This window comes from Bidens hawaiensis, unplaced genomic scaffold (genome assembly GCF_021521415.1).
Source record: "Bidens hawaiensis isolate Kalapana, Puna unplaced genomic scaffold, B.hawaiensis_p1.1 tig00002735_1, whole genome shotgun sequence".
In the NCBI taxonomy this organism is placed as follows: Eukaryota; Viridiplantae; Streptophyta; class Magnoliopsida; order Asterales; family Asteraceae; genus Bidens; species Bidens hawaiensis.
The window spans coordinates 2,280,728-2,307,535 of NW_027491147.1; the positions used below are offsets into that span (position 1 = coordinate 2,280,728).

Here is a 26,808-nt window from a genome sequence, read left to right on the forward strand (position 1 = left end):
TCCGGTGAATTCATTGAGCAAATACCAGATCCGGATGAGGTAATGTTTGATTGGTTACGCATCATCCATGATACAAATCCAAATGCCCCATTTCCGACCCAACAAGCTTTAGATGGAATTCGGCTTGGTTTAATGAGTAAGTCACAACATAGTGAGCCGATTTTTGAATTTGAGAATTTGGGGATGGAAAATCAGTCAGAGGAGTATGTTCCTTCATGGGAGGAAGAGTTTAGGGGAGAGTTTGGTGACGAGTTGGTGGATTTTACAGTGATGGATGATGGAGAGTTTGACCCACTTGGTGATTTGAAGTTGCTCGAAGATTTACTATATAACGAGCCAAGTATGGGGGTCAAGAAGGAGCCTTGTGAGGAGAGCCATGAGGTTGTTGGTGATTCAGTCTTCCCACCATTGCACTTTGATTGTGAAAAACCAAAACATGAACCGTACTCAATCTCCATTCGGGACGTGTCGAGGTTTAAAAAGTTGGTTAAAAGAATAAGGAAGATATCTAGGCTCAGAGATCATGGTGTGTAGAAGAGTTCGTCACTCCCGTTACACTTTAAGGAATCATTTTTGGGGGAGTCTACGAGTTGGTGGGCCAAGTTCATGTTGTATGTTTGGGCTTATGAGAGCCGTGCAGTTGGTTTCTTCCCAACCAGTTGTAAGAGGAGAGTGTTGAGAAGTATTGATGGGAAACGGATAAATGAGACGCCTCCTGATTGAGGTTTCGGGAGCAAGTCTGGCTGAAGAATTTTTGTGTAAACTTAGCGCTTTCCGGGAGGCAACCCGGTAATATGTTTCATTTTATTTTAGTTTTGGTTTTGTTTCTCTAATACTCCAGTTTCTTCTTTTCTTGTTTGCAGGTTATTCTATGGTTGGTTGATGACGGTTTATGAGATGATTATGATCAAGTATGGGGATGCCACTTGTTTTAGAGGATTGCCGCTTTCGTTCGTGAGTGATAGCTTGATAGAGAGCACTGGAGTTTTAAGCTTGTGTTCGAATAGGAGGGCGAGGAATATGATTCACCGCACACTTTCATGATCACATATACCAGGGGAGTCTGTTCCACTTTATTTTTCTTTATGTTTAGTTTTGTCTTTTCATTGTCTCACATTGAGGACAATGTGAAATTTAAGTGTGGGGATGGGGAACTGACATTTTCATTTTTAAGAAAAATAAAAGAATATTGAAAATCTTGGGAGTTAATATTTAAAAAAAAAGTTTTAAAGAAAAATGTCCCTTAAAAATTGTTTTTCTTCTACGTTAAGCAAGAAATGATATTATTACCGTTGTGTTAACAAACTCTCGGAACTTTTGAAAAATATAATATAATAATAAAAGAAGAGATAGTTTGCATATCTGATTTGGGATGTGTCGGTAGGCCCCACTAGCTTTGATAGTCCTCTTTAGCACATTTTATATATATAATAATTTAATAAAAACGGTGAAACCGAATTTCGATGCTTAGGGAGGATTACCATAATCTGAAAACTTTGAGATGGTTATACTTAGATGCACTCAAAACCAGCACACACCACATGTCCATCTTTTTACGAGCTTAGAAATAGTTATATATTTTAGGGTGATATAAAAGATTGAAAAAAAAAGAGAAAAAAAGAAGAAGAAAAAAAAGTATGTTTTGAAAGTTATGTGTATTATCAAAAGTTGTTCAAGAAAAGCATATGCCTGTGAAGAAAATTATGTATTGTAAAATGCCTGTGAAGAAAATTATGTATTGTAAAATGCCAAAGAAGCATTATTTAAAGTTAGTAAAAGAGGCCAAAGATGCACATACTAGACGGGACTTAGAGTTTACGTGTTACCAAGGGGATAGTGATTCTGAGGATACACTATTGGGGCTCGAAGGTTCTTAGTCAATAAATATCAAATTAGGAATTTTATAGGACAAAGTCCAATAATATTTAGGAATAGCTCGTAGGACCTCCACAGGACCATTCATCCATTAAATTTCACCGAGTGCATCTAATTAGTACCATCAACTAGTCCTTGGCTTATGGTGATTTGTCGAGCCAGTTTGCTTTGACTCTAGTTCTTCTAGCTCTCTTTGTCTGAGATGGGGAAGCTGGAGCCTTGGATTTTGATCTTAAAACGCTTAATGCAATTAGGGCTTGATTGGCTGGTGGCTGGGTTTAAGCGGACAACAATATCGGCAATCGCGATCAATATGTCGAGCTGTTTCTTGTGCTTTAATAATATTAAATAATCTAAGAGTTTGTTGTTTTCACTTGGTTATGATCCTGTGTAGATTTCTTTTTCAGGGACGAAAAAGGTTTAAGTGTGGGGATGTTTGATGTGGTGTAAAACCCACATGTTTTCCTAATAGTTTTACGTTAATTTGTGCTTAAACGTTAACGAATATCAATAGTTCTTTCATAAAATTTACACTTTTGGGTATGTGATAGGTCTCATGTTGAAGAGAGCAAGAAAACGAGTTAAATGGAGAAAGAATCAACTAAAACGGAGATCGGATGAAGACGGTACGCGCGTACGAAGATAAACGAGCCGGAAGTCGAAATACGTCAGAAAATGGCATGGTCGCGCTACGCGCGCAGGTCATACCTATGAAGCAGCATGTGGTGGATTCCAACATGTCCCAAGGCTGCCAAGAATATTGAGAAATCATAAAAACATCTATTTTGTCTTCTGAAGGGCCTTGTGGGCTTGTTTTAACCTGTTTTATATTAGGAAGGGGTGTTTAATGATATATTTAAAAGCCCTAAACCCTATGAACGAAAAAAAACATCATATTTCCAGCCATAACATCTTCAAAAGAAGAAAAACCAAGGAGGACGAGCTTACGGTTTTATCTTTTATCCTTTGGTTGTCGGTTTTGACTATTTTAACGATTTTAAGTTCGTTTTTGGTTTTTAAGCATTCAAACCTTTTGTAATCAGATTTATATGAACATGTTCATCACTTTTATATATATTTGATATTGTTCATTGATTATGATTGGCTATATTGGTTAGAATCACCTAGGTTTGATGTTTAACGGTTGATTTATCAGTTTTCGGGTGCTAATTTCGTGTTTGATTGTTTATTTATTGTAAAGTTCATAATTTTTGATATTATTCCATGAACCTTGCTGCCATTAGATGTCTTTTAGGTTGCATGAGCCCTGAGTAGTTGATTATTGCTTGAATTTGTTTCGTGTAGTCGTTAATTGCTAGTTCGGTTAATATTGAGTGTGTTGATTGATTGTGGTAGACGCGTGCCATTAGGGTTTATGTTTCTTGAATCATTTAGGTAAATAGGATCATCCTCTTTGAGTTGGACCAAAACCTTAGGGGTTAGCTTATCTCTCTGCTTTAGTTGATTTAGTTACCCGTTGCGAGACCACGTGCGTTTTTCTAGCTATCGACTAGGTTAGTTTGTAAGTTGAGTTATTTTATCCTTATTATTGAATTACCCATCTCTTCCTAGGTTTGTAATTAGCTCAAGCCTTAGTGAGGATTGTGATTTTGATACGGACCAAGTAATAAATCATTAGGGTACGTAAATAAACAACCGTAAATTAAAAGCTAAATAGACATTGTTAGGGAATTCTGGTAAAACTGACCGTAGGGACCAAGTTGCCTTGATTCTATCTATCTTAGTTCATCTTTAGAAGCCGATTTCAAACACTTGTTAGCACCTGAGCCATCCTATACCCGTTAAGTCATCTTACCTAGGTGATTCGTTTTCTTATTATCGTTAGTTCCGTTAATTTTCACAGTTAGTTAAGTTAGTTTTAATTAATTAAGATAAATAAATATATTATTTAGGCAAGACTTAGATTAGGGTTAATTATCTAAGCCGTTCTCACGTGTCTTTGTGTTCGACATCCGGACTTCCATTGGACTATGCTGCTACACGACCGGTACACTTGCCGTTTGTGTGAAGTTTAGTTAGGATTGTTTGGTTTTATAAATTTAAGACTTAGTGTTGAATTGCGAGAATTAGTTATTAATATTTATATATATCTTTTCGCCCATCAGTTAGTTTGTTTACTTATGTATGTATTGGGCCCTAGGCTTATTGTATTTGGAGCCCATTTGGCATGATATATGAAAGATGTGTATGAGAATACACACACTATATAAAGTGTGTGTATCACATACACAATGTAACCTTTTGAAAATACAATCTTACAAACCTACAAACTCTCTCTCCCTCCTCTTCCATTCTCAGCCGTAATAACCCCACCACAAGATCCGAGATCTCGGTCCTAGCTAGTTGTTTCCGCCAACTAGTTGAGAGGTTGGTCCAAGACAACTAGTAATTAGTTTGTTTGTTGTTTGATCCGGTCACGGGACCTACACAGGTTTACCAACCGATCACTACACGTTTGTTTTTTATCGTAAGTTATACGAGTGCTAATTCTATTATGTACGTTTATTTTTTTGGGTTTATCGTCTGTAGCGTTACGAACCTAACCGTTATTAACCGAATTAAGTCGTTGGCAGGTTTCGATACATTGTTGTGATAATTTAAGTACTGATAACCTACAAGATATTATTTGAATCTTGTTCACAACAGTTAGGACATCTAGTGTCTATAGATTGCCAACAAATTCTATGGAGACCACATGTCGTTTTAAGAGTAAAATTCTTGAAGTGATGATAAATTCATGTTATATCAATCCTTTAAACAATTTAAATTTTTCATTAGGCATCCTTGTTGTAAGGTTTCTCCTCTCTATCCTATACAAAAAGTGAAGGGTTTAAATCTTGCAACGTGCAGATTTAAGACTAGGAGTTATTCTAAAAAAACAAATACAAAAGTTAAAAAAATAGAAAAGACAAGTCTATAATTTTTAAATAACAAAAAGTTCTAATGAAACATATCCATGCATTTCAGAATGAATAACTATTTGTAGCACATTTGATACTGAATTATTTAGCATAATTGTTTGCGATCCCTCTAAACATTTGTGCTATTGGCACTTTCAACTTCAAGGCTCGGTGACACTTGAATATATTTATGAAATATCCATTACGAAGGATTTAGAAAAGAGTATCGCCTACTCGAGCATCAAACAACTTGCTTCAGAAATTTGACTATTCGGATACAAGTCGTGCGAGATAGAAGATGATGCTTTAGTGAATGTCTCCTGTTCATCAAAGTAAGGGGACTGTATCTCTTCAAGCTTTAATTTGAGTGCTTGCAATCTGAACTCATCATCAGCGGTGGTTAGATTATCTGTTTCCGTAATTTCGATGTGACCCTCGAGCATATTTACTACTTCAGACATCGTAGGCCTAAGAGCTGGAGACTTATTAATGCATAATAAGGCAATCTCTATCATTCGCAATGCCTCTTTTTTGTTGAAATTAGAACACAGTTCTTGATCCACCAACTCCATCAAACTCCCCTTTTGTTTTAGAGAAATAATCTAGAATGGAAGAAACATACTGATCATAGGATTGTGAGATAATTGGGTCTAATTAATTCAGTGAACAGAGTGTGTTTTACCCAATCAATAAAAGAAATAGATTCGTCAGTTGGTCGATATTTCATATTATTCCTTCCTGAAACGATTTCAAGTGCAAGAACGCCAAAACTATATACATCTGCTTTGTAGGTTAACTGGCCCCTTAATGCATATTCTGGGGCCATGTACCCTCTGGAGAACCAAATACAAAATGATAGAAAAGTAAAAGAAACTGATCATGATAAACAAGAGAGAATATGATAACGGCTTATTTTGGTGGATTTTATGGCACAAGCTGATCTCATGGCTTGTTTAAGAACATGAGTTAAGTGCATTTTTTGTCCATGTGGTTTGATCAAAATTGTCATTTTAATCCAAAAGTTTTTTTTTAGGAGACATTGAAGGTAAAAGCAGTTAAGAAGACACTCACATAGTTCCGGCAACTCTGGTTGTAATGTGTGTGTCTTCTTCGTCATCAAGCTTCGCCAAACCAAAATCTGATATCTTTGGGGTAAGGTCTCTATCCAAGAGTACATTTGTTGCCTTGATGTCCCTATGAATCATCCTTATAACCGACTCTTCGTGCAGGAAGGCCAAACCTTTGGCAATGCCAACACAGATTCGCTGTCTTGTACGAAAATCTAATTTTATCTTAGCTTTGTCGTTCTCTGATTTATGGAAAAACAAAGAATATTAATCAATAACTTGTGTTTTCTTAAATATGCAAATGTGATATATGGGTACCTCTGGTGATATATATTCTCTCACTCTCTCGCTCTCCCGTAGGGTTATACGGTTTTATTTTCTTAACTGTGTATATTTTGTACTACTAGATGTCATTTCCTCATGATAAATCCACACAAATATTATTCAAGACCTAATTTCAATAAAAAACCGTTCTGTATTCTTGATTCTTGTTTTTCATCTTTATGGTTCTTGATACAAAGATCTTGTGGAAATTGAATCCATGTGTTATACATAATTCACTATAACTACAGATGATGTTGGAGTGAAATATTCTTGTCTTACTGGGTGAAATGTGGATGAAAGAAAAAGGAGAATACCAAATAGAGCATGTGCTAGAGAATTATTCTCCATGTACTCATAGACAAGTAGTAACTGGTTGCGTTCCACACAACACCCGTGTAGCCTTACGACATTGGGGTGTTGAATACTGGCTATCATCCCTATTTCATTCACAAATTCACGATTTCCTTGACTTGATTTAGAAGACAGTTTCTTTACGGCTATTAGAGTTCCATCTAGTAGTGTACCCTACAATTAATATTTGGTATTAAACATAGCGATTAGAGTTCAATTGAGAAAAAAAACTGTTTCATATTTTCTGTAATTTGCATTTGAGCACGTACAAATGAACTTTGTAGATTTCACAATGTAGAACAACAAAGTTGGTAAAAATATGTACTTTTACCTTGTAAACTGATCCAAAACCCCCCTCCCCTAGTTTATTTGAATCAGCAAAGTTGTTAGTGGCAGCTTCTATTTGTCTATATGTGAATATGCCGGTCTTTAAGTTCAATCCCCTCAAATCTGCAAGTAAACAATATATTATAAATGATATTAATATGTACTTGTAATAGGTTATAGTTAAACCTAGAACACATACGGACAATATAATTGAGAATCAATTAAGAAAGAATGAACTACAAATTCAATTATGTTTTACCTTTACATATTTCACTAATAAATTGCAGATACAAAGCAAAAGATTACAATTATTAATGAAAGAACGAAGAAAAAAGCAATTAGCCGTTTCTAAATGCCTATTCCCTTTTAACTAACTAACACATCTCAAAAACGCGTTAATCATTTTAACACAATAAGCTCCTCAAGTATCAGTGATTGGCAGAATCAACCTAAAACTTCATTGACTTAGAGTTTGACTATTTCTGTTGACCTCATTTGACTTTGTACACATTATAACAAGCTCCACCTTTATACTAATTAAGTCACAACGACAACGAAACTCCAATATTTAGTAACTCCAAACAATATTTTAACTTAGAACCAGGAATTAGTTTGGTATCGCATTATCCAAAATATCCACATACTTCATTCTTACCTCTTGAGAATTAACAACCTCTCTAATTAAATGCAACTTAACACTAATGTGTTTAGTCCTTTCATGATAACCTTGATGTTTAGGAAAGTGCAATGCCCAATTCTGACACATAACGTTTAACCCATAAGGCTTCCATAAATGCTTCTGTAGACTATGTAGTTGATAAAGCTACTATATATTGCGGAGTAGATTTCCAACTAACTAGGCTTTCACATACCTTTAAAAGCATGACACTGACGTGCCTCTATTTAAGCCTTTTGTCAAATTAGCATCTACGTATCCTGTACCACATTGTCTACACTGCGATCTTTCCCAAATAATAGACCAACATCTGTGGTACTATTAAGATACCTAAGTATATATCCACTCAAGAACCTCTCATTGAAGCTTTCCTAGCTTACTCATTAACCTACCTACTGACTAGATTCAAAGCGTAACCAATATTTGGTTTAGTGTAAACCATGAGGTACATTAAACTTCCAAAGGCACTAGAATAGGGAACACCCAACATCTTCTCCACCTCCTCATTATACATACATAGTAGAATCCTATTTTGACAATTTGAAATGTTTCCTCTTAGGAGTAATATTGTAAGCTCCCCCGGTGCGTCGTTGATCGGTAAAAGTTCCGCACGAAGTCTAAGAGTGCGGAATCCTCCTAGACCCGTTTATGGTGTCGGAGACGAAGAACACGATTATACACAAACACACCGAATGGGATAAACAAATATGCAGATCACTTTATATATTAAACCAAAACACATTACATACCGAAAGAGAAAACATGTTATGGCCGACCGAGGTGAGCTCTACCTCGGGTCTGCCCACGAGACTCTCACTATCTGTTTTTCTCTAGACAACTTTACTGCTCTCACTCTCTCTTTCTATTCTATTTCAAAAACCTTAACCCTAAACTTAACACACATATATATAGATAAACATCTTCGCGGGCTTGGGCTTGGGCTTGGGCCTCAAGGTGAAGTTGTTCTAACTTCACCAACAGGTGAAGTTGTTCCTAACTTTACCAACAGGTGAAGTTGTTCCTAACTTCACCTATGTCGTAGTTGGCTCTCTGCACAACTTCTCCCCAACTGGTCGGAATTTCATAGCAACGGTCACAAAATGTACCAACAGACTCCCCCTTGACCGTTGCTCTCAATTCTAACAAAGACTAAAGATCATCTGTTACAAAACATGCACCAACAGACACCCCATAACTGATGATCTTATGTGTTCTTCTTCTGGTAGGACTCGATATTTAGACATTGCACTATGATCTTCAAGGTTGAACTTCACATATACATGCAACATCAATCCTGTCCTCAACCAGCAGTGTCTGAATCTGTCTTGTAGCTTCACAGGATTGATGTTGCATGTGTCTTGTAGCTTCACAAATCTACCAATCACCCAACGTCTTCCATATCAGATCTCCCCTTCAGTGTAAGCCCATCCAAATTATATCGATCGAAATATTTGATCCGCATCCCGGTGCCTAATCAATCATCTCAACTATAATCGGTTTATAAGATAAGGTTCAATCTTCAACTACTCAATAACAAGTGATCAGTTTCATCACGATAACACCTTGATAGAATCTAACACACATGCCCTGTAATAATCATCAAAAGCTAACTCAGCCTCTATGATCTTTATTACCCGAGCATCTTCATTTAAATAGCTGGCACTGTAGTTGTTCACATGTATGACTTAGAGATACAAATTGTCACTCTTTGTCGGAACAACGTTTTCAGACTCATAATAATCGTGTAAACCCGGTCATACGGACTGAAACTCCAAAAAATATTATCACCAAATTTTTCCTCAATAATCCTCTTCTCATATGAATGACATATGTAAATTTTCGTTCAAGAAAATTTCCCAAAAATACTTTTTTTTGGAATACCATATTTTGAACGTCGGAGGAAAAAGGAAAACATATCGATAGCTTCACCTGATAACTTCACCTGAACTTCACCCCTCTTTAACTTCACCCTTCGTGAACTTCGCCATCAAGTAACTTCGCCCAAAATTTAACTTCGCCATTCTTTAACTTCATCACCAAATAACTTCACCTAGTTATAACTTCGCTAAGCAGCAACTTCGCCTAGTTATAACTTTGCTACCTAATAACTTCGCTACCTAATAATTTCACAACCTAATAACTTCGCCTAATTATAACTTCGCTAACCAGCAACTTCGCCTAGTTATAACTTCGCCATTTGTTAACTTCACCATCTAATAACTTCGCCAAAACCCTAAAATTCTAGCGACAACTTCGCCAAAACCTGTAACTTCGCAACTGCCATTTCCCCAACTAAAATCAGTTCTGAAACGGGCCAAAAACACCAAAACGCAGATCTCGAACCATAGCATAAGAGCCTAAGGCTCTGATACCACTTATAAGTTTCCTCTGGTGCGTCGCTGATCGATACGAGATCCGCATGAAGTCTAGGAGTGCGGAATCCTCCTAGACCCGTTTATAGTGTCGGAGACGAAGAACACGATTATACACAAACACACACGAATGGGATAAACGGATATGCAGATCACTTTATATATTAAACAAAACACATTACATACCAAAAGAGAAAACATGTTACGGCCGACCGAGGTGAGCTCTACCTCGGGTCTGCCCACGAGACTCTCACTATCTGTTTTTCTCTAGACAACTTTACTGCTCTCACTCTCTCTTTTTATTCTATTTCAACAACCTTAACCCTAAACATAACATACATATATATAGATAAACATCTTCGTGGGCTTGGGTTTGGGCCTCAAAGTGAAGTTGTTCTAACTTCACCAGTTGGATCCCTGCACAACTTCTCCCCAGCCAGTCGGAATTGCATAGCGACGGTCACAAAATGCATAAACAAATATCAATCTTACATTGATACATGAAATAACTTGATAAACTTTCTCCAAAATTGAAGCGCTGAGATAACATGATCAACCTAAGTCTTCTATCTCTTTTTATCTCCATTCCAAAAAGATTCTTAGCATCCAACTCTTTCATATTAAATTCCTTGACCACTATCTCTTTTTGTTGCAATTATTTCTTATATTTCGTCACAAGCAACTAGCATATCATCAACAAAAAGCAACAAGTAAACAAAGGCACGCTTACTATGCTCTCTATAATACACACAACTATTATAGGTTTTCCTACATACACCATGAGTCACCATATAGTCATTAAATATCTTATAACATCGTCTTGGTGACTATTTCAACCCATAAAATGACTTCTTCAACAAACAAACATTATCCCTTTGATCCTCCACCCCAAAACCAATTGGTTGGTTCATGTAGATATTTTTATCAAGGTTCCCATGTTAAATTGTAGTCTTCACATAAAGTTGTTCAAGCTCAAAATCATAAACCTCTACTAACGAAAATATTGCCCTTTATGAAGAATGCTTAAATACGGGAAAAAAATCTCTTTATAATCCACCACTACCTTTTGTGTAAATCTTTTCCCCACCATTCTAGCCTTAAAGTTTAGGAGCTTCAACACCTTGAATACCCTCATTCAATTACCATTCTTATGCAATGAGTTTATCTACTCACACGTTACTTGAATACAATTTTTATTCACCTAGAAGTGACTGTTTCATTAATCATATTTGGTTTAAACACACTTTCTACCTCTACAACTTTAAACACAATAACGACAAATCTTCGTTTGTTTTATACTTGGTGCGAGTAACAATTTCCTATCTAGGTCAGTCTCTAACAATAATGCTATAGCCGGTGTTACTTGATTTAGATCACCCATGGTGGTTAGGCTGCCAAAAAGGTTTAACTTCACTACTTGATTCATAAAGAAACAAATCCACCTTCACCTCGACCTGATCTATATGACCATATTACCCCTCCATAAGACTTTCACAATTTATTCATATGAAAATCTTTATAAATCACATCTTCCTTGAACACCATATCCCTATTAATTAATACCTTAGAACCCTCGTCAAATAATCTTCGTATCCGATACCCCTTTACATGGTTAGGATATCCTGGAAACATACATTTATGAGCTCTTGGTTCAAGTTTTCCCCTCCTCCATATGACTTTATACTCTAATCATAACTCCATAGGAGTCTTCATGCTATGGATTTTGAAGGTAATCTATTCACTACGTATGTTGCAATAGATAAAGCATTGCCCAAAATCTTTTAAGCATAGCATCTTTGCGTTTTAACCTTCCTTTCGGTTTGAGTCTCTACTATTAGACGATATTATTATTATTAGTGTGAGCCCATGGGTCCACCTTAGGTGTCTAGGGTTTGCATGTGTGTGGGGCAGCAGAAGTGATAGAGAGCCTCGGTTGGATCTGATACAATGTAAAATAATGGTAAATACTTGGTTCATTGTTTTATTCAATAGCCTGTAGGCTCACACTAAAAATACATAATAATATAGTCTAATATCTAATAGCACCTACCACTTATTGAATTTGCCAAAGCTCTCATCCTTGCGATTCAATATTACACCCAAATTCTTCTTGAATAATAATTTATTATGACTTGAAGTACCTAGCTCCACCTTGAGATTGAGATCTAGCGGCCTCCCCAAGTTAGCATAAGCATTAACCAAAGTGTTCTTTGTAAACCTTACTCTTTTAGACTTGCTGAAAACCCAGTTTTCACATAATCCAACATCACAATTCTTGAGACCTCCAATCTCTTGTTATTTATTTAACTAAATAAGACCTTGTGTACTTTTATGGCCCATTCTGTTAAGTAATAGCATAGCCTTAGACTTCATCTACTCTTATGCAATTGATAAAGAGCCCTCATAGTAGACGACACTTCCCATTCTAAGAAATATACGTTATTAGCCCTCATTAAGCGTAATAGCACCGTCATAGACACACTTATCACCAACTTAGCCTTACCATTTTTCAAACTAACATGATAACCCATAATCCCAAATGTGCAAAATGAGATTAAATTCCTTTTCAAGTCAGGTTATATACCTAATATTCTCAAGGTCAATGTTGGAACCCCTTTAAAGTAACAAAACAGTTCCAACACCTTGTATCTTGCATGGCCTATCATCTCCCAATTTGACTGTACTTTGGTTAACCATGTTTAGTTCTTTGAAATACTCCTTGATTGGAGTCATATTGTGATGTGGGCCCAAGTATTGAAGACCGGGCTATTATGTATTTGGAGGCCCAAGATCGAGCTATAAAAGATGGCCCACGAAAACGGGCATAACTTGGCCCACAAAGCTCCGTTTCAGGCCTATTACCAGTCAAATCGAAGCTTGAGACGAGGAGAACATTGTGTCAAACGGCCTATATAAAGTTTTATCCCCTGTCCAAAGCCCAAAAACGCCTCCTAAATAAAGTTTTGGGCCTTTTTATGTTTTTTCAGCACTTTTTATGTTTTTGTTTTTGAGTTTGTGTTCGGCCATGACCCATTTTAGGCCTATTTCATATTAGACTCTTTATTTATATGCTGGTTATGTAATGTGAATGGACAGACTTGAATTTTAATAATTATCAATTTTCTCTTCATTTTCCCAAAACCTTTGGGTGGGATTTGGGAGTTTCGGAGTTCATCACGGGTATTCTCTTAATCAACATGATTCGATCTTCATTCTTGTTTATACCGCTAAATCATATTGTAAGAGAAACCCGAATCCATAAGACACCATCACAATATCAGCACTAGCATATCCATCAGGGAATCTTCATATGATATTTTTTCCTTAGGTTCTTCCATCAGGGTCAATCCTTGTTAATATGCTTTTCTAAATTACAAACCAAACATCTTCTCTTACACTTTGGCTTAGATCTGTATTCATTCTTTTTCCTAATAAATCTATGCTCTGATCTACCCCTTACACTGATGCAATGGTAAAACGATAGCGAAGATCAAATCAAGTTGATTCTGTGAATGCCTGTGATGAACTTCTAAAAACTCCCAAATCCCACCCAAAGGTCAAGGAAAATGAAGAGAAAATTCTTTATTGATAAAATTCAAGTCTGCCTTCTCACATTACATTAGCATCATATAAATAGACTTTCAAATTTGAAATGGGTCCAAAAAAGGCCATGGGCCAAACACAAACCCAAAAATAAAAATGTAAAAACTGATTAAAAAACATAAAAATGCCCATAAATTTATTTAAGAGGCATTTTTGGTATTCGTACAAGAGATAAACCACCGAAGGCATTTGCCACAATGTGATCCTCGTCTCAAGATTCGATTTGACTGGTCGTGGGCTTGAAACGGAGCTTCGTAGGCCAAGTTATGCCCGTTTTTGTGGGCCACCTTTGGAAGTATGATCATGGGCCTCCAAATCTAACATGACACACTCTTCAATACTTGGGCCTCCATCATTCCCTCCGGATGACAAAATTCAACCTCGAATCTGCAGTGATCTAATAATCAAATGAATCTCCTTGAAATGGAAGCAAATGTTTGACATTGAAAACATCCGAACAATAAATATGGCTTGGTAACTTCAGACGGTAAGCATTAGAATTTATCTTCAGCACAATCTCCACCGGCTCGATATTCTTGGCATTTATTAGACTCCCCAACTGGAAAACGATCTTTACTCAAAACAACCGAAACAAAGTCACCCACTTCAAAATCAACTTGCCTACGCTTTTGGTCTACAGCCTGCTTGTACTTTGAATTAGCGCGGGCCAAGTTTTCTTGCACAGCTGCATGAACTTCATGTAACCCCATCACAAAATCGTGTACCTTTTTGGGAACAAAACTCGAAAAAGGAAATGATATCAAATCAAGAGTACCCTGGGGGGCTTAGCAGAATAGACCACCTCAAACGGGCTAAAACCAGTACTCCGATTAACATCGTGATTATGAGCAAACTCCGCCTGACATAACTTTGATCCCAAGACTTCACATGATCACCCACAAGACATCGTAAAAGATTACCAAGTGACTGATTAACAACCTCTGCTTTCCCATCTGTTTAAGGGTGGTAGGCATTACTGAAGTTAAGCTGAGTGTTCACTTCCATAAGCTACGCCAAAAATGACTCAAGAAACGAGTGTCCCGATCATAAACAGTAGAAGATGGTAAACCATGCAAATGATAGACATCCTAAAAGAATAACTAAGCCACATAACTGCATCTGTCGTCCTCTTGCAAGGAATAAAGTTCACCATTTTAGAGAACTGATCAACAACAACAAAGATCGAATCGTTACCCCTCTGAGTCCGAGGTAACCCCAACACAAAATCCATACTAATATCATTCCAAGGCTGTGAAGGGACATGCAAAAGCATATAAAGACCCACATTAGTAGCCGCATCCTTTTAGACCTGGCAAATTCGACACCTTTTAACATAACGATCTACCTCTTTCCTCATAGTAGGTCAGGAGTAAGAAGACTGCACCAACTGTAAAGTACGATCACGACCAACATGAGCCTCCCCATGTAACTCCCGAATAGTTTTCAACCGAAGACTGAAATCAGGAATACATAGCTGATTCCCCTTGAACAAAAACCCATCATGCAAAAGAAAGTCTGATTTCTGACCCGCTTGCACACCCTGCAACACAGCTGCAAAATACGGGTCAATGGCTAACTGCTCACGAATAACATCAAATCCTGGCACATTGACTCTCACGGATAAAAGTAGATTTCCCCTCCTGCTTAAGGCATCAGCAAATCAGTTTGAAACTCCAGTTTTGTGTTTGACCACAAAAGTAAACTTTTCAAGAAATGTTAACCAAAGTCCGTGTTTATGAGATATCTTGTCTTGCGTGCGAATATGCCTTAAAGTATCATGATCAGTGAATAAAACAAACTCTATAAAACAAATAGTGGCGCCAATGCCTTACAGGCTGAACAACTGCATAAAACTCCAGGTCATAAGTACTATATCTCAACTTTGCCCCAGTTAACTTCTCGCTAAAATAAGCAATAGGTCGACCCCCTTGACTGAGAACCCCGCCAATCCCAACCTTCGAGGCATCAATATGAAGTTTAAAAACTTGCAAAAAGTCAGGCAATACAAGAATTGGTGCGGTAGTGAGCTTTTCCTTTATAATTTGAAAAGCTAACTCTGCCCCCTTTGTTCATACAAACATCTTTCCCTTCATGCATTCTGTGATAGGGCCATAATGAAACTGAAGTGTGGAATGAACCGTCTATAAAAAGAAGCAAGCCCATGAAAACTTCGGACTTCAGTAATGGTGGTAGGAGTTGGCCAGTTTTGAAAAACTGCTACTTTAGACTCATCCACCTGTATCCCATCACCAGAAATAAGATACCCCAAGAACAAAACTTTAGCGGTCATGAACACACATCACTTTGTTGCTGCATAGAAATTGTCTCTGCAGGGTAAGGCCAAAACCTTCATTACATGCACGACGTGCTTACTGAAAGAAGCACTATAAATAAGAATATCATCAAAATATACCACTACAAACTTCTCAATAAAAGGCCTGAGCAACTGATTCATCACACGCATAAAAGTACTAGGCGCGTTTGATAAACCAAAAGGCATCACCAACCACTCGTACAACCCTTCATGAGTCTTGAAGGCAGATTTCCATTCATCCCCAGGTCTAAGACGAATCCGGTAATAACCACTCTTCAAATCCAACTTTGTGAAAATAGTAGCACCACTAATCCTCATCAAGTCGAGGAATAGGAAAACTTGTACCTCATAGTAATCTTGTTGATGGCTCGACTATCAACACGCATACTCCAGGTGCCATCCTTCTTTAAAGTTAACAAAGCAGGAACAACACAAGGGCTCATACTTTCACGAACATGACCCTAAGAAATCAACTCCTCAACTTGTCTACGCAACTCTTCATGCTCTATTGGGCTCATCATGTAATGTGGCCTATTGGGAAACTATGAACCAGGCTCCAAATCAATATGATGTTGGATGTCACGCAAAGGTGGCAGCCCATCCGGCAATTCCTCAGGTAAAACATTAGAAAATTCCTCAAGTAAAGGAATCACAGCTTCAGGAATCTCAACTTCCTCGGGCACCGGTTTCCCTATCAAAACAAAAACACTGTATGTCTCCACCAACTCATCTTCAAACTGACTAATGATCAACAGGTTACCCGAATGCTTTGTGGTTAACTGGTTGGGCTTGCTAGGAATAAGAGTTATCTTCACCCCACCAAACATGAAGCTATAAGAATTGGATCCCCCGTTATGTTCTATACTTCTTTCATACTCCCAAGGTCTTCCCAACAACAAGTGACACGCATCCATAAGAACCACATCACACACAACATCATCTTTATATTTGGTCCCGATAGAAGTAGAAACTAGGGCCCTCTTAAAGACCGTTACCTCCCCTCCTTTTTTAAGTCGTTGAAGCTTATAAGGTTTGGGGTGAATCTTCCTCTTCAAGGCCAACTTTTGAACTGCCTCTTCAAAAATCAGTTTGTCACAACTTCCAGAATCGATAACAAACGTGCAAACCTTCCCCAGAATGGTACATGTGGAGTGGAAGATGTTATACTTAAGCCATTCATCCCCATCAGCCTTTGGTGTATAGCATGAGTGCCTGACCACCAAATTCACCCCAACATTGCCGGTTACAATCTTCTCCTCATACTCGGGTTCTTCATCATAATCTGGGGCCTTTTCATACTCTTCATACCGTTCATCCTCAGACACAACAAACAATTGCCTCTTACCAGCTTTTTTACAGTCAACTTGTCGATGGCCTGTCTCACCATACTTGAAACACTTCACCCCGCTGCTACTAGCCCCCTTAGAAGTTGACCCTGTGTTGTTAACCCCTGACCTCTGCTGACTAGGTACAACATGAGGTCCTCCACCACCCGACCCCAAATTTCCTCCTGCAGAGGCCGGTGAATATAAACCGCCCACCCGACGGTTTTGTTTTTCAAAAGCGAATGCCCGTTAGTGCGCCTCGGAGAATGTTAACAGATCAAAAAGATTTAAAGAGTCCATGATCTGAACCCTTAAACCCCCAATATACCGAGCAACGAGTTGTTTATCGGTTTCTTGAATGTCATTACGAGGAACCAAATGGTAAAACTCGGTCGTAATTCATCAACCGATCTGAATCCCTGCTTCAGAATCTGCAAACGTTGATACATCAACCGTTGAAAGCTGTGAGGTAAGAAGTTAGTCCACAAACACTTTTTCATCTTGGCCCATGTCACCATCCTTGACTTCCCGAGTCTATTTCGTGTCAACTTCAATTGCTGCCACCATGCTGACGCCCTCCCACGTAGCCTGGTAGCGATCAAAGGTACCCACTTATTTTCAGGAACCTCTCGGAATTCAAATACCTTATCTATAGTAGCCAACCAATCAATGAACCCTTCCGGATCCAAACTAGTCCCATCAAATTCTGGGATATCAGTTCGGATCCCTGCATTCCAACGCTGGTTACCATCTCCATGTTCTCGCCTTGGTTCCCTCCCGTACCCCTCTTCGGAAGAAGAACCATCATTACCAAAAAATGGATTATCAAACTCATGCCCATCCCTGTTTTCAGGGGCCTGCCTTCTACGATTCATCAAGTAAGTCATTCGATCAGTGAGCAATATTTGCTCCAACCGTGCCATAAATCGTTGTTCCAACTCTCATTCATAAACCTCATCGATTGGTCTGCTTCTCCTAGGAGGCATTTTGAGCCAGGAATTCGGCTCTGATACCAACTGATACACTGGTAAAACGATAACGAAGATCATGATGATTATATGAACGGCCGTCAAAACTCCCAAATCCCACCCAAATGTCAAGGAAAATGAAGAGAAAATTCTTTATTGATAGAATTCAAGTCTGCCTTCTCATATTACATTAGAATCATATAAATAGACTTTTAAATTCGAAATGGGCCAAAAAAGGCCATGGCCCAAACACAAACCCAAAAATGAAAATGTAAAAACTGATGAAAAAACATAAAAAAAAACCCATAACTGTATTTAGGAGGCGTTTTTGGGCTTCACACAAGGGGAAAACCGCTGTAGGCATTTGCCACAACGTGTTCCTCGTCTCAAGCTTCTATTTGACTGGATGTGCGCTTGAAAGGGAGCATCGTAGGCCAACTTATGACCATTTTCTTTGGCCACCTTTGAAAGCACGATCATTGGCCTCCAAATATAACATGGCACACTCTTTAGAAGATAATGGCTCTACCTTCCTCATCTAACACAACCTCATCCAATATAAATTTATTAAATTCATCAGTATGATCTTCAACAGAATTAGTTGACACCAATTGAAATGTATACAATCTCTTCTTGACTTCATTATGTAGAATTTCAGGCTTTGCCCAAACACCAACAACCTTGTTTCTTCCAAAACTTCCCTGAGTACCCGATTACCCAAACTCGATCAGTACAATGTCTATATGTGCTTGTCTCTCTTTTCATTATCGGTTATTCTCTTCTAGAAGATCCATCTCCCCCCAACTATGCATCACTAATACCATGACGAACTAGAAGAGCCCTCATCTTCACCCATCATAGACCAAATCCATTCTTACTATCAAAATTCTCCAGATCAAACTTTGCGTTCACCATCTCTAAGGTTCAATCATTTCAAGATCAAATGAATTCTTTAAACAATTTGAGTCGTAGCTCTGATACCAACTCTTATAGGTTATAGAAAACTTATACATATAACACGCATAAAAGAAATACAATCAAGAACTATAAAGAATGAATTATAAAATACAATTGTGCCCATGTTGGTCGTGTTTAGGTGAAATATTTTTTTTAAGTATACTAAGATCAAAATACCTTTTTCTCGTGATATTTGGTGCCGTATATAACCTTTCTTCCATGCAATACCAACGACTATGAGAGTGAGACACAACACCGCAGTCACTGTTCCAATGACTCTGAATGTACTTGTTTGGCCATGCTTGGTCTCTAAGGAAAGCAAAATATTAGCAGCATTCTAAGGTTAATTATATATTAAATGATAACTATTTATGCTACTAGGAAAGTGCAAATTATAGTGGCCTATCTATTATTGGTGGGTTGAAAAGGTTCATATATATAAGTTTTTATCCACACTTTCATAAATTTTTTGAAAATAACATATTAATTTATCAGTATTTATGTTATAAGGAAAGTGTAAAAGTAATGATTTCAAGTATTAAATTTTCAAGAAAAAATATTGTGTGAAAGAACTATAGAAGTAGATAGATGCAGTGGCAACCCGCTTGTGTTGAACTATTAAGAGACCTGGCCGATTAAGAGGTAGCCTCCAAATCATTTAGCATGTTTACAAAGCTTATCCACTAATAGGCTCAATAAACTATTATTAAGAGGTGTTTTTTAAGTGTACCAAACACACTCTACCTCTAACCGATTCAGAGGTTGCCTCTAAATAGAATTAGGAGGCTACCAAACAGCCAGTGACAATTGTTGATGAAAAGCGAAAACTCGTGGACATTGAGCATACCAGATTCCATAGAAATGGCAGAAATTAGAGGTCCAAATGCTCCATTCACCGGGACTACGGTTGTGCCTTTCCCAGCATATTGAAACCGAATTTCTAATGTTTTATTAGTTACATGAATATTTTTTATTGTTTTTATTACTGCCTTATCAACCCCTCCTGCTTCTTGTTTTATATCAAAATTCTTTAATTTAATTGCACCCTGCATAAAAAAGGAAGGAAAAATGAAATCCATTCTTTGGAGATCAGTAATAGACATCATCAAACATTAAATCCCACACAGTTGTAGATGACCGTCCATATAGAGTTCAGACAACCGTTTTGACAAAAAAAGTCATAGTTTGGCCATTTATGATTAGAATAGTTGTCCGTATATTAGTCGTACGACCGTTAAGACCAATAATTTTCAAAGTTTGACTCTTTTGGTCAAAACTGTCTTTTGAGTGTTTTGTGGACAGCCTTTAGATGCTGTGAAATAATATTGGGGGTGGTGTAGCTAGCAAAACCCTTTTTCGGTTTTTAAAATTCTAAGTGAAATGTAAATAAGAAAATTCTAAAAAGTTTAGAAGCAAGCTAGATTAACATTCAACCTGTATATAAACATCAAAAGCACGCCTTCCAAGACTCTGGTAAGATCTATTATCTCTGAAAACTATCTCTGCAAAATGTAGTGTCACCTTATACCCTCCATTTACTAAGCAACGGCCATAGTAAGTGATAGATAATGGAGTGCGGCGAGCTACTGTGTAAAGCTTAGAGTCCTTCATGGTGAGTCTAGAAACATTATTTGCTGTATATATATAATTATGATCATTCCATACATTTCCTGTGCTACTAAAACCCCAATGATCATTGAAAGGACTAAATTTTGCAGGTCCAGCTGGATTTTGATCATCTGCTTCATAAAACTTGTTCCCTATGGTGACTTCTATCCCACCACAATTGATATGAACTGAATTGTAGCCTAGAGAAACAAAATAGACACATAATATGGACCATTTTAGCTTTTTTTTTCTTTTTTTTTAAGAAGGAAGTTCAATATCACTACAAAATATTGCTTACTCTTCGAGCAAGGATATTGGCTAAAGCAGTTCGCAAGGTCACTGCATCAAATGAAACATGCAAAAAATAGTATGTGCGTTTTGTTAAATTAAAGTTCCATTCATAATAAAGAGTACTAGAAATAGGGTATAAGCTTACGATTCATTCACGCCAATGTAGCTTCGGAATAAGTTCCTAGTAAATGAAGAGGCCATGCATAAATATAACATCAAGTACTATGTGAACAAGAAAGAAGTATCTAGAATCTGAAAACATACAATGATTCAAAACAAAACTTACACTGAGTTAGGACAAAGTGAAGGCACGGTTTCTTTACTAAAGTGGTTGTAGGAAAGATCCACTACGAAACGCGAGTTACCTAAGAATATACAAAGTCATTTATTAACTAGCATCAAAACATTTCTATGGCCGAGAAATCTTATAAAAACATTTTTGAGTCCAAGTGTATAACATAATACATGTAGAGGTTCAAAAATGTTAGGGGTCGTAAACATAGTAATATGTTAATTAGAGATGGTCTATATATGGAGTTGGGTCTAGGCAGGATAAAATGAAGGCAAACCTTACCTATCAAGAGATTAGAGATAGGAAAGTTGCTCCTAATTAATAAACCCTGACTCAACAAAACTTCACTTTTTTCATAAAGTACAATATCATATAGTGTTTACTAGAAGAGAAGAAAATAATTAACAGAAAAATAGAACGTAATAAAAAGATCCTGAACTAGCTGCAAATTACCTAGAACCGACACCTAGCCAAAAGGCAAACAAAAGGTTTGATGATCCTAGACACCAACATAAAGCTAACACACATCAATAGCCTCCCTAAATTTTTTTTTTCTTTTTTCCTTACGCCTTTAAAAACTATTAGCAACGAACATGCCTTCAGAGAGTTGCAAGTCTACTAATTCTTGCTTAATTTACTCATCTTGTGTCAGTTGTAGGCTCAGGCCCCAAAACATACAATCAGATAAGATAACGATAACACTAAATTTGATTGCAAATTTTGATCGACTATTTCTATTGATTGAATGAAAGCGTACATACAATGAATAAAAGACCAGTTATTCAATAACCCTAACAGACTAACTCTAAACTCACGTTAACTTCATCCTAAAGACCATGGATACCAATCCTATTAGTTTACCCAATAACTAAAACTTGTTAAACAAACAAATATGTGATTAAATACTATAATACTTGACCCATTGACCCATCAACCAGCTTCTGACCTATGACCAACTTGACTTGTACTCGACCCGAACCATCAGATTATCCAACATTCAACCCATTATCTTGATCACACGGATCAACACACTTCTCGATTCACAAAGAACCGTTTTCTGGCTATAATTTTGTCTCCTCTTCACTGCCTCGTTTTTCTTCTGATCATGCAGATTTGTTGCAACTCCACACGAAACCTCAAAGTACTCTAACCTTGTTCCACACTGAAGCTTTCAATCTTGACTTGTCCACAACACCTGTCTTTTTAGTCACTAACACACAAATTATCTTCAGCTCGGTTTCACACAGAAACATCAAGATGGTCTCGATTTCTTCTACACATGTTGTTGATCATTTCTTCTTTCACACAATTCCTCTTGCTCGACTTTCACATAACCACTTAGGTCTTCGATGCTTCACACATACGATACACACACAACTATCTCTTCGACTCACACAGGTCGATTTCAATCGGTATAACACAGAACCAAAAACGCCTTAATCACATAGATTAATTATTTTCTTTCTTCTCTTACATGAATCACACATATTTGACTCTTCCTTTTGTTCACATAGAACTTCTTCATGTAGAACACATATTTTCTTGATCTCGTCTTTTCATCTGATTCACACATAATCTTTGTATGGCTCACCAATAACTCTTTCTTGATCACACACATCATATTCTTCCTTATCACTTTAGGCTCACTCAAAACCATTCTCGGTTCACACATAACTTCTTCTTGCCCGTCTCTGCTACTCACTCACAATCATTCTACGATCACATAGATCATTTGTTTCTTCTTCTACGACTCACATAGAACTTGTTGGTTCCTTCCTTCTTTCTTTCTTCTCTCTACGGTAATCACTACTGAATAATATATTTCCTTCATTCACTATCTCCTCAATGCGTTCTTTCACACCTGCCCTCCACTAACCGGCACACCCGCCCGCAGCGGAGGCTTTCCACTAGGGATGAGCAAAATCGGTACCGGTTCAATTGGCGGTACCAAAATTGGTACCGATTTGGTACCGTCGGTACCGAATCAGTACCAAAATTTTAAGTTTTGGGATCGGTACGGTACCGGTACAGTACGGTACCGGTATATCCCGATTTTTTACCTTTTATACAGTTACCGTCCCGGTACCGGTACCAAACCGAATATTTCGGTTCTGGTACCGGTACCAAGAATTTGAGATTTTCGGGATATGTGTTTTCGGTACCGGTACGATACCGTGCTCATCCCTACTTCCCACTCATAGCCTTGCCCTAGGCTCTTATACCAAATGTTGGTTCAGGCCTCGAAACACACGATCAGATAACATTGGTTTTGATCGAAACTGTTGATCGACTCTTTCTATTGATTGAATGAAAGCGTGCATACGATGAATAAATGACCAATTATTTAATATACCTAACAAACTAACTCTAAACACACGTTAACTTCATTCTAAATACCTGGGATTACAAGCCCATTATCTAACCAACTAACTAAAACTTGTTAAAAAAACAAACATGTTATTAAATACAAAAATACTTGACCCATTGATCCATCAACCAACTTCTCACCCGTGACCGACTTGTCCCATACTCTACCTGAACCATCAAGATTATCCAACATTAGTTTGGGCACACCTCTTCTCCTCCACTCTACTCTGAGAGCCTCGACACTTCTAATGCAGGACCCAGAAGATCACGATTCAACCAACAATCAAGAACATAACATAAAGAAATAGAATAACAAGGGATGACACCGAAACACAAACTTTATTAGTCGAACAAGAAACAATATTTATTATACGATCAACGTTGTTACAAGACACTTATATCGAACATCTATTTATAAGCATCATCATGGCGGTTAATAAACCACCTCCGCGGTTATATAACTACCTGAAAGTTATATAACTAACTTTATAACCGCCAATAACCACCTAATATTGACCCCCTTAACTTACAAATGTTGCATAAAACAACCTAAACTATACTTTGTATTAATTACAAAATTGTCCCGCAACATTTTATCAAACTTGATCAAACAATTAAGGCCAACATTCACACCCTAATTGTTGATCCAAGTTTGAGTCTTCTTCACTTGGTCTTGATTCGTCTTGTTTTGTATTTTCTCGCATCTTAATGGTTCAGTAAATGGCCTTCCTTCTCACTCTTCGCTTTCCTTGCGAACACCTTGTGCAGTCCTCGACCAACACGCTTTCTGATCGAATTCCTTCAGCCACATGCCGAACTTCGGTTCTCCCCAGTTATATTGCATATAGAAGTACTGCCCGCCATTTATTAACGACCGAACGCACTCGGTCACCCTCGAACCATTGACTTCTTGTGTTTCTAATACCTTTGGATTCAAATAGCCCTCTGGACGCCTTCTGTGTGATCAGGACAAAACACCGGGATTCCAACCACCATCAGTGATGATCTATTTCCCAAACCTGAATGCAAAACACATATCCCTACACATTAATACCCGCAGCCTGCCGCCGCTTTTGATGTTGCCACATAGTTTTCACTTCCTGACTGCCATCAATGACCAAACCCTTTCCTACTCTGAATCGGTTCCAACGAACGAACCACCGTCGCTGCATCTTTTTCTCCAGATCACACTGCAGCCGACACCACAAGTCACACCTGACTCGTTAAACCTTGAACCTATTATAACCGTCACCGAACTATCACAACCATCCTCTTCTTCTTTATTGTTTCGCCCTTACACCAAAAATTGTTTGATGTACAAGACTCGCAGCGAACCTCGCCACTCAGTTTTTGGGTCCTCCACTAACCGCCACTAACCGCCACTAAATTCTTGAATGATGATTGAATGCAATGATCTTGATCTTTTGAACCTTCTAATCTTTCCCAAACTTAACATTCCAATAAACTATCTTTCTTCTTGAACCTTATTTCCCAAACTTAACATTCAAGTAACCGATCTTTCTTCTTGAACCCTAATGGCTTATTGTTCGCGGCATAGGGAACACCCTGGACATTCCTCGAGATATCATCCATTATCATGCCCGGTTCACTCATGAAAGAATCCTTGTAACCATCAACCGAATCTCATCCTGGTTGAACATTCCTCGGCCTACCGCAAAACCTTGGCCCCACCGACACTTATGTTGAACATCTATTTATAGGCATCATCATGGCGGTTAATTAATCACCTCTGGCGGTTATATAACTACCTGGTAGTTATATAACTAACTTTATAACCGCCAATAACCGCCAATAACCGCCTAATATTTACAGCAAGACCCCCTAACTTACAAATGTTGCGTAAAGAAACCTAAACTATACTTTGTATTAATTACAAAATTGTCCCGCAACATTTTATCAAACTTGATCATAGAATTAACGCAAATATCTAAAAGATGACGTTTTCTATCGTCTCCATACATGCCCAAACTAACCCAATCTCCCATCCCTGATCTTATATGAAATGTGTGGCACCCCAGTTTAGCCAGAAAAACTTCTATCTTTATCTGATCCACCATATGTGGCGACACCTCACCGCCATTTTTATCTCTACAAATTCCGGCGTTCAAACATGTGTTATCTTTATCAGTTTGGGTTTTTTTGTTCAAATTATATTATGATTCATTTCGGGTTTATTTTATGTATGCGCCTAGGTCGTTCAGAAGCATTCTTCGTCGAGAGTGCAAGTTTGGTTTCAAATTGTAAAACCTTCAATCCAAATTAGAGTTAAAGGTTCTACAAGGTGTCAACCAGATTTTATAGAGTTAACACTCATCATGATGACATGGAAAACTTACATCGAAAGTTATTTGAAGCAAATTTACAAGTTGATTCTCACAAATAACGAGTAACCAGTTTAAATGCTCAAATTGAAAAACTTGAGCTTGATCTTTCCAAAAGAAAAATAATTGTCGATAAGTTTGAAATGGCCCTGATAAGCTAAATGGTATTATTGGTTCACAAATGGGAGTTAAACAAAAGAAAGGTATTGGTTATGAATATGATATTGTTCCAGCACCATTTAATCATAACTATACACCCATACCTCACTTTAGTTTTAACACTCCCCCAAAAGACGAAATGGTTTATGGAATCTTTGAGGGATGGCATGAGTTGTGAGAAGAATGGAGTTTTAAATTCACTTTTTGAGTGTGACGTGAATTTAAAACAATCTAATGTCAACTATGTATGTACTGATAATAATTGTGTTTCTATGCAAAATACGTCAAACTCATTTTTGGATATTAATGTAAATTGTGAAAATGTTAATGTTGGCATTGCTCACGATATTTTGGATGAAAACATTGATATTATTTCAGATGTTGATTGTGTTAATGTGTGAAATGATTCTTGTGTTGAAGATAGTGTAAATTTAAATGAGAATGTTGATATGAGCATGCCATGTTACTCTTCATCAAGTTCTGAGAATGAGGATAATACATATAAAAGCAAAGTATTTGATAATGTGAATCAACTAGTACTTCTAGTAAATATGTTCCACCGTGGAAATGATATTTTTCTCCAACAACTAATCACATAAAAGATCATCAATCTTACAACTTTACTAAGAACAACTACTATGGTTATAGAAAACATAATTATGTTGAGTC

At 37.4% G+C, this 26,808-nt stretch overlaps 1 protein-coding gene across 1 annotated transcript in view; it reads right to left on the reverse strand.

Annotated features, from left to right (window-relative positions):
- Positions 1-4,979: 4,979 nt before the first annotated feature.
- The window catches only part of LOC143620922 (putative LRR receptor-like serine/threonine-protein kinase At1g07650), a 55,405-nt gene continuing 33,576 nt past the window's right edge, over positions 4,980-26,808 (reverse strand). The window contains exons 14-24 of the mRNA XM_077092492.1: positions 21,266-21,344; positions 21,125-21,160; positions 20,987-21,027; positions 20,515-20,888; positions 19,928-20,126; positions 19,258-19,389; positions 6,870-6,988; positions 6,502-6,712; positions 5,868-6,105; positions 5,479-5,629; positions 4,980-5,398 (exon numbers count right to left, since the gene is read on the reverse strand). Of these exons, the coding sequence (XP_076948607.1) occupies positions 5,027-5,398; positions 5,479-5,629; positions 5,868-6,105; positions 6,502-6,712; positions 6,870-6,988; positions 19,258-19,389; positions 19,928-20,126; positions 20,515-20,888; positions 20,987-21,027; positions 21,125-21,160; positions 21,266-21,344 (1,952 nt within the window). The 3' untranslated portion in view covers positions 4,980-5,026. The remainder of the gene's footprint in view (positions 5,399-5,478; positions 5,630-5,867; positions 6,106-6,501; positions 6,713-6,869; positions 6,989-19,257; positions 19,390-19,927; positions 20,127-20,514; positions 20,889-20,986; positions 21,028-21,124; positions 21,161-21,265; positions 21,345-26,808) is intronic.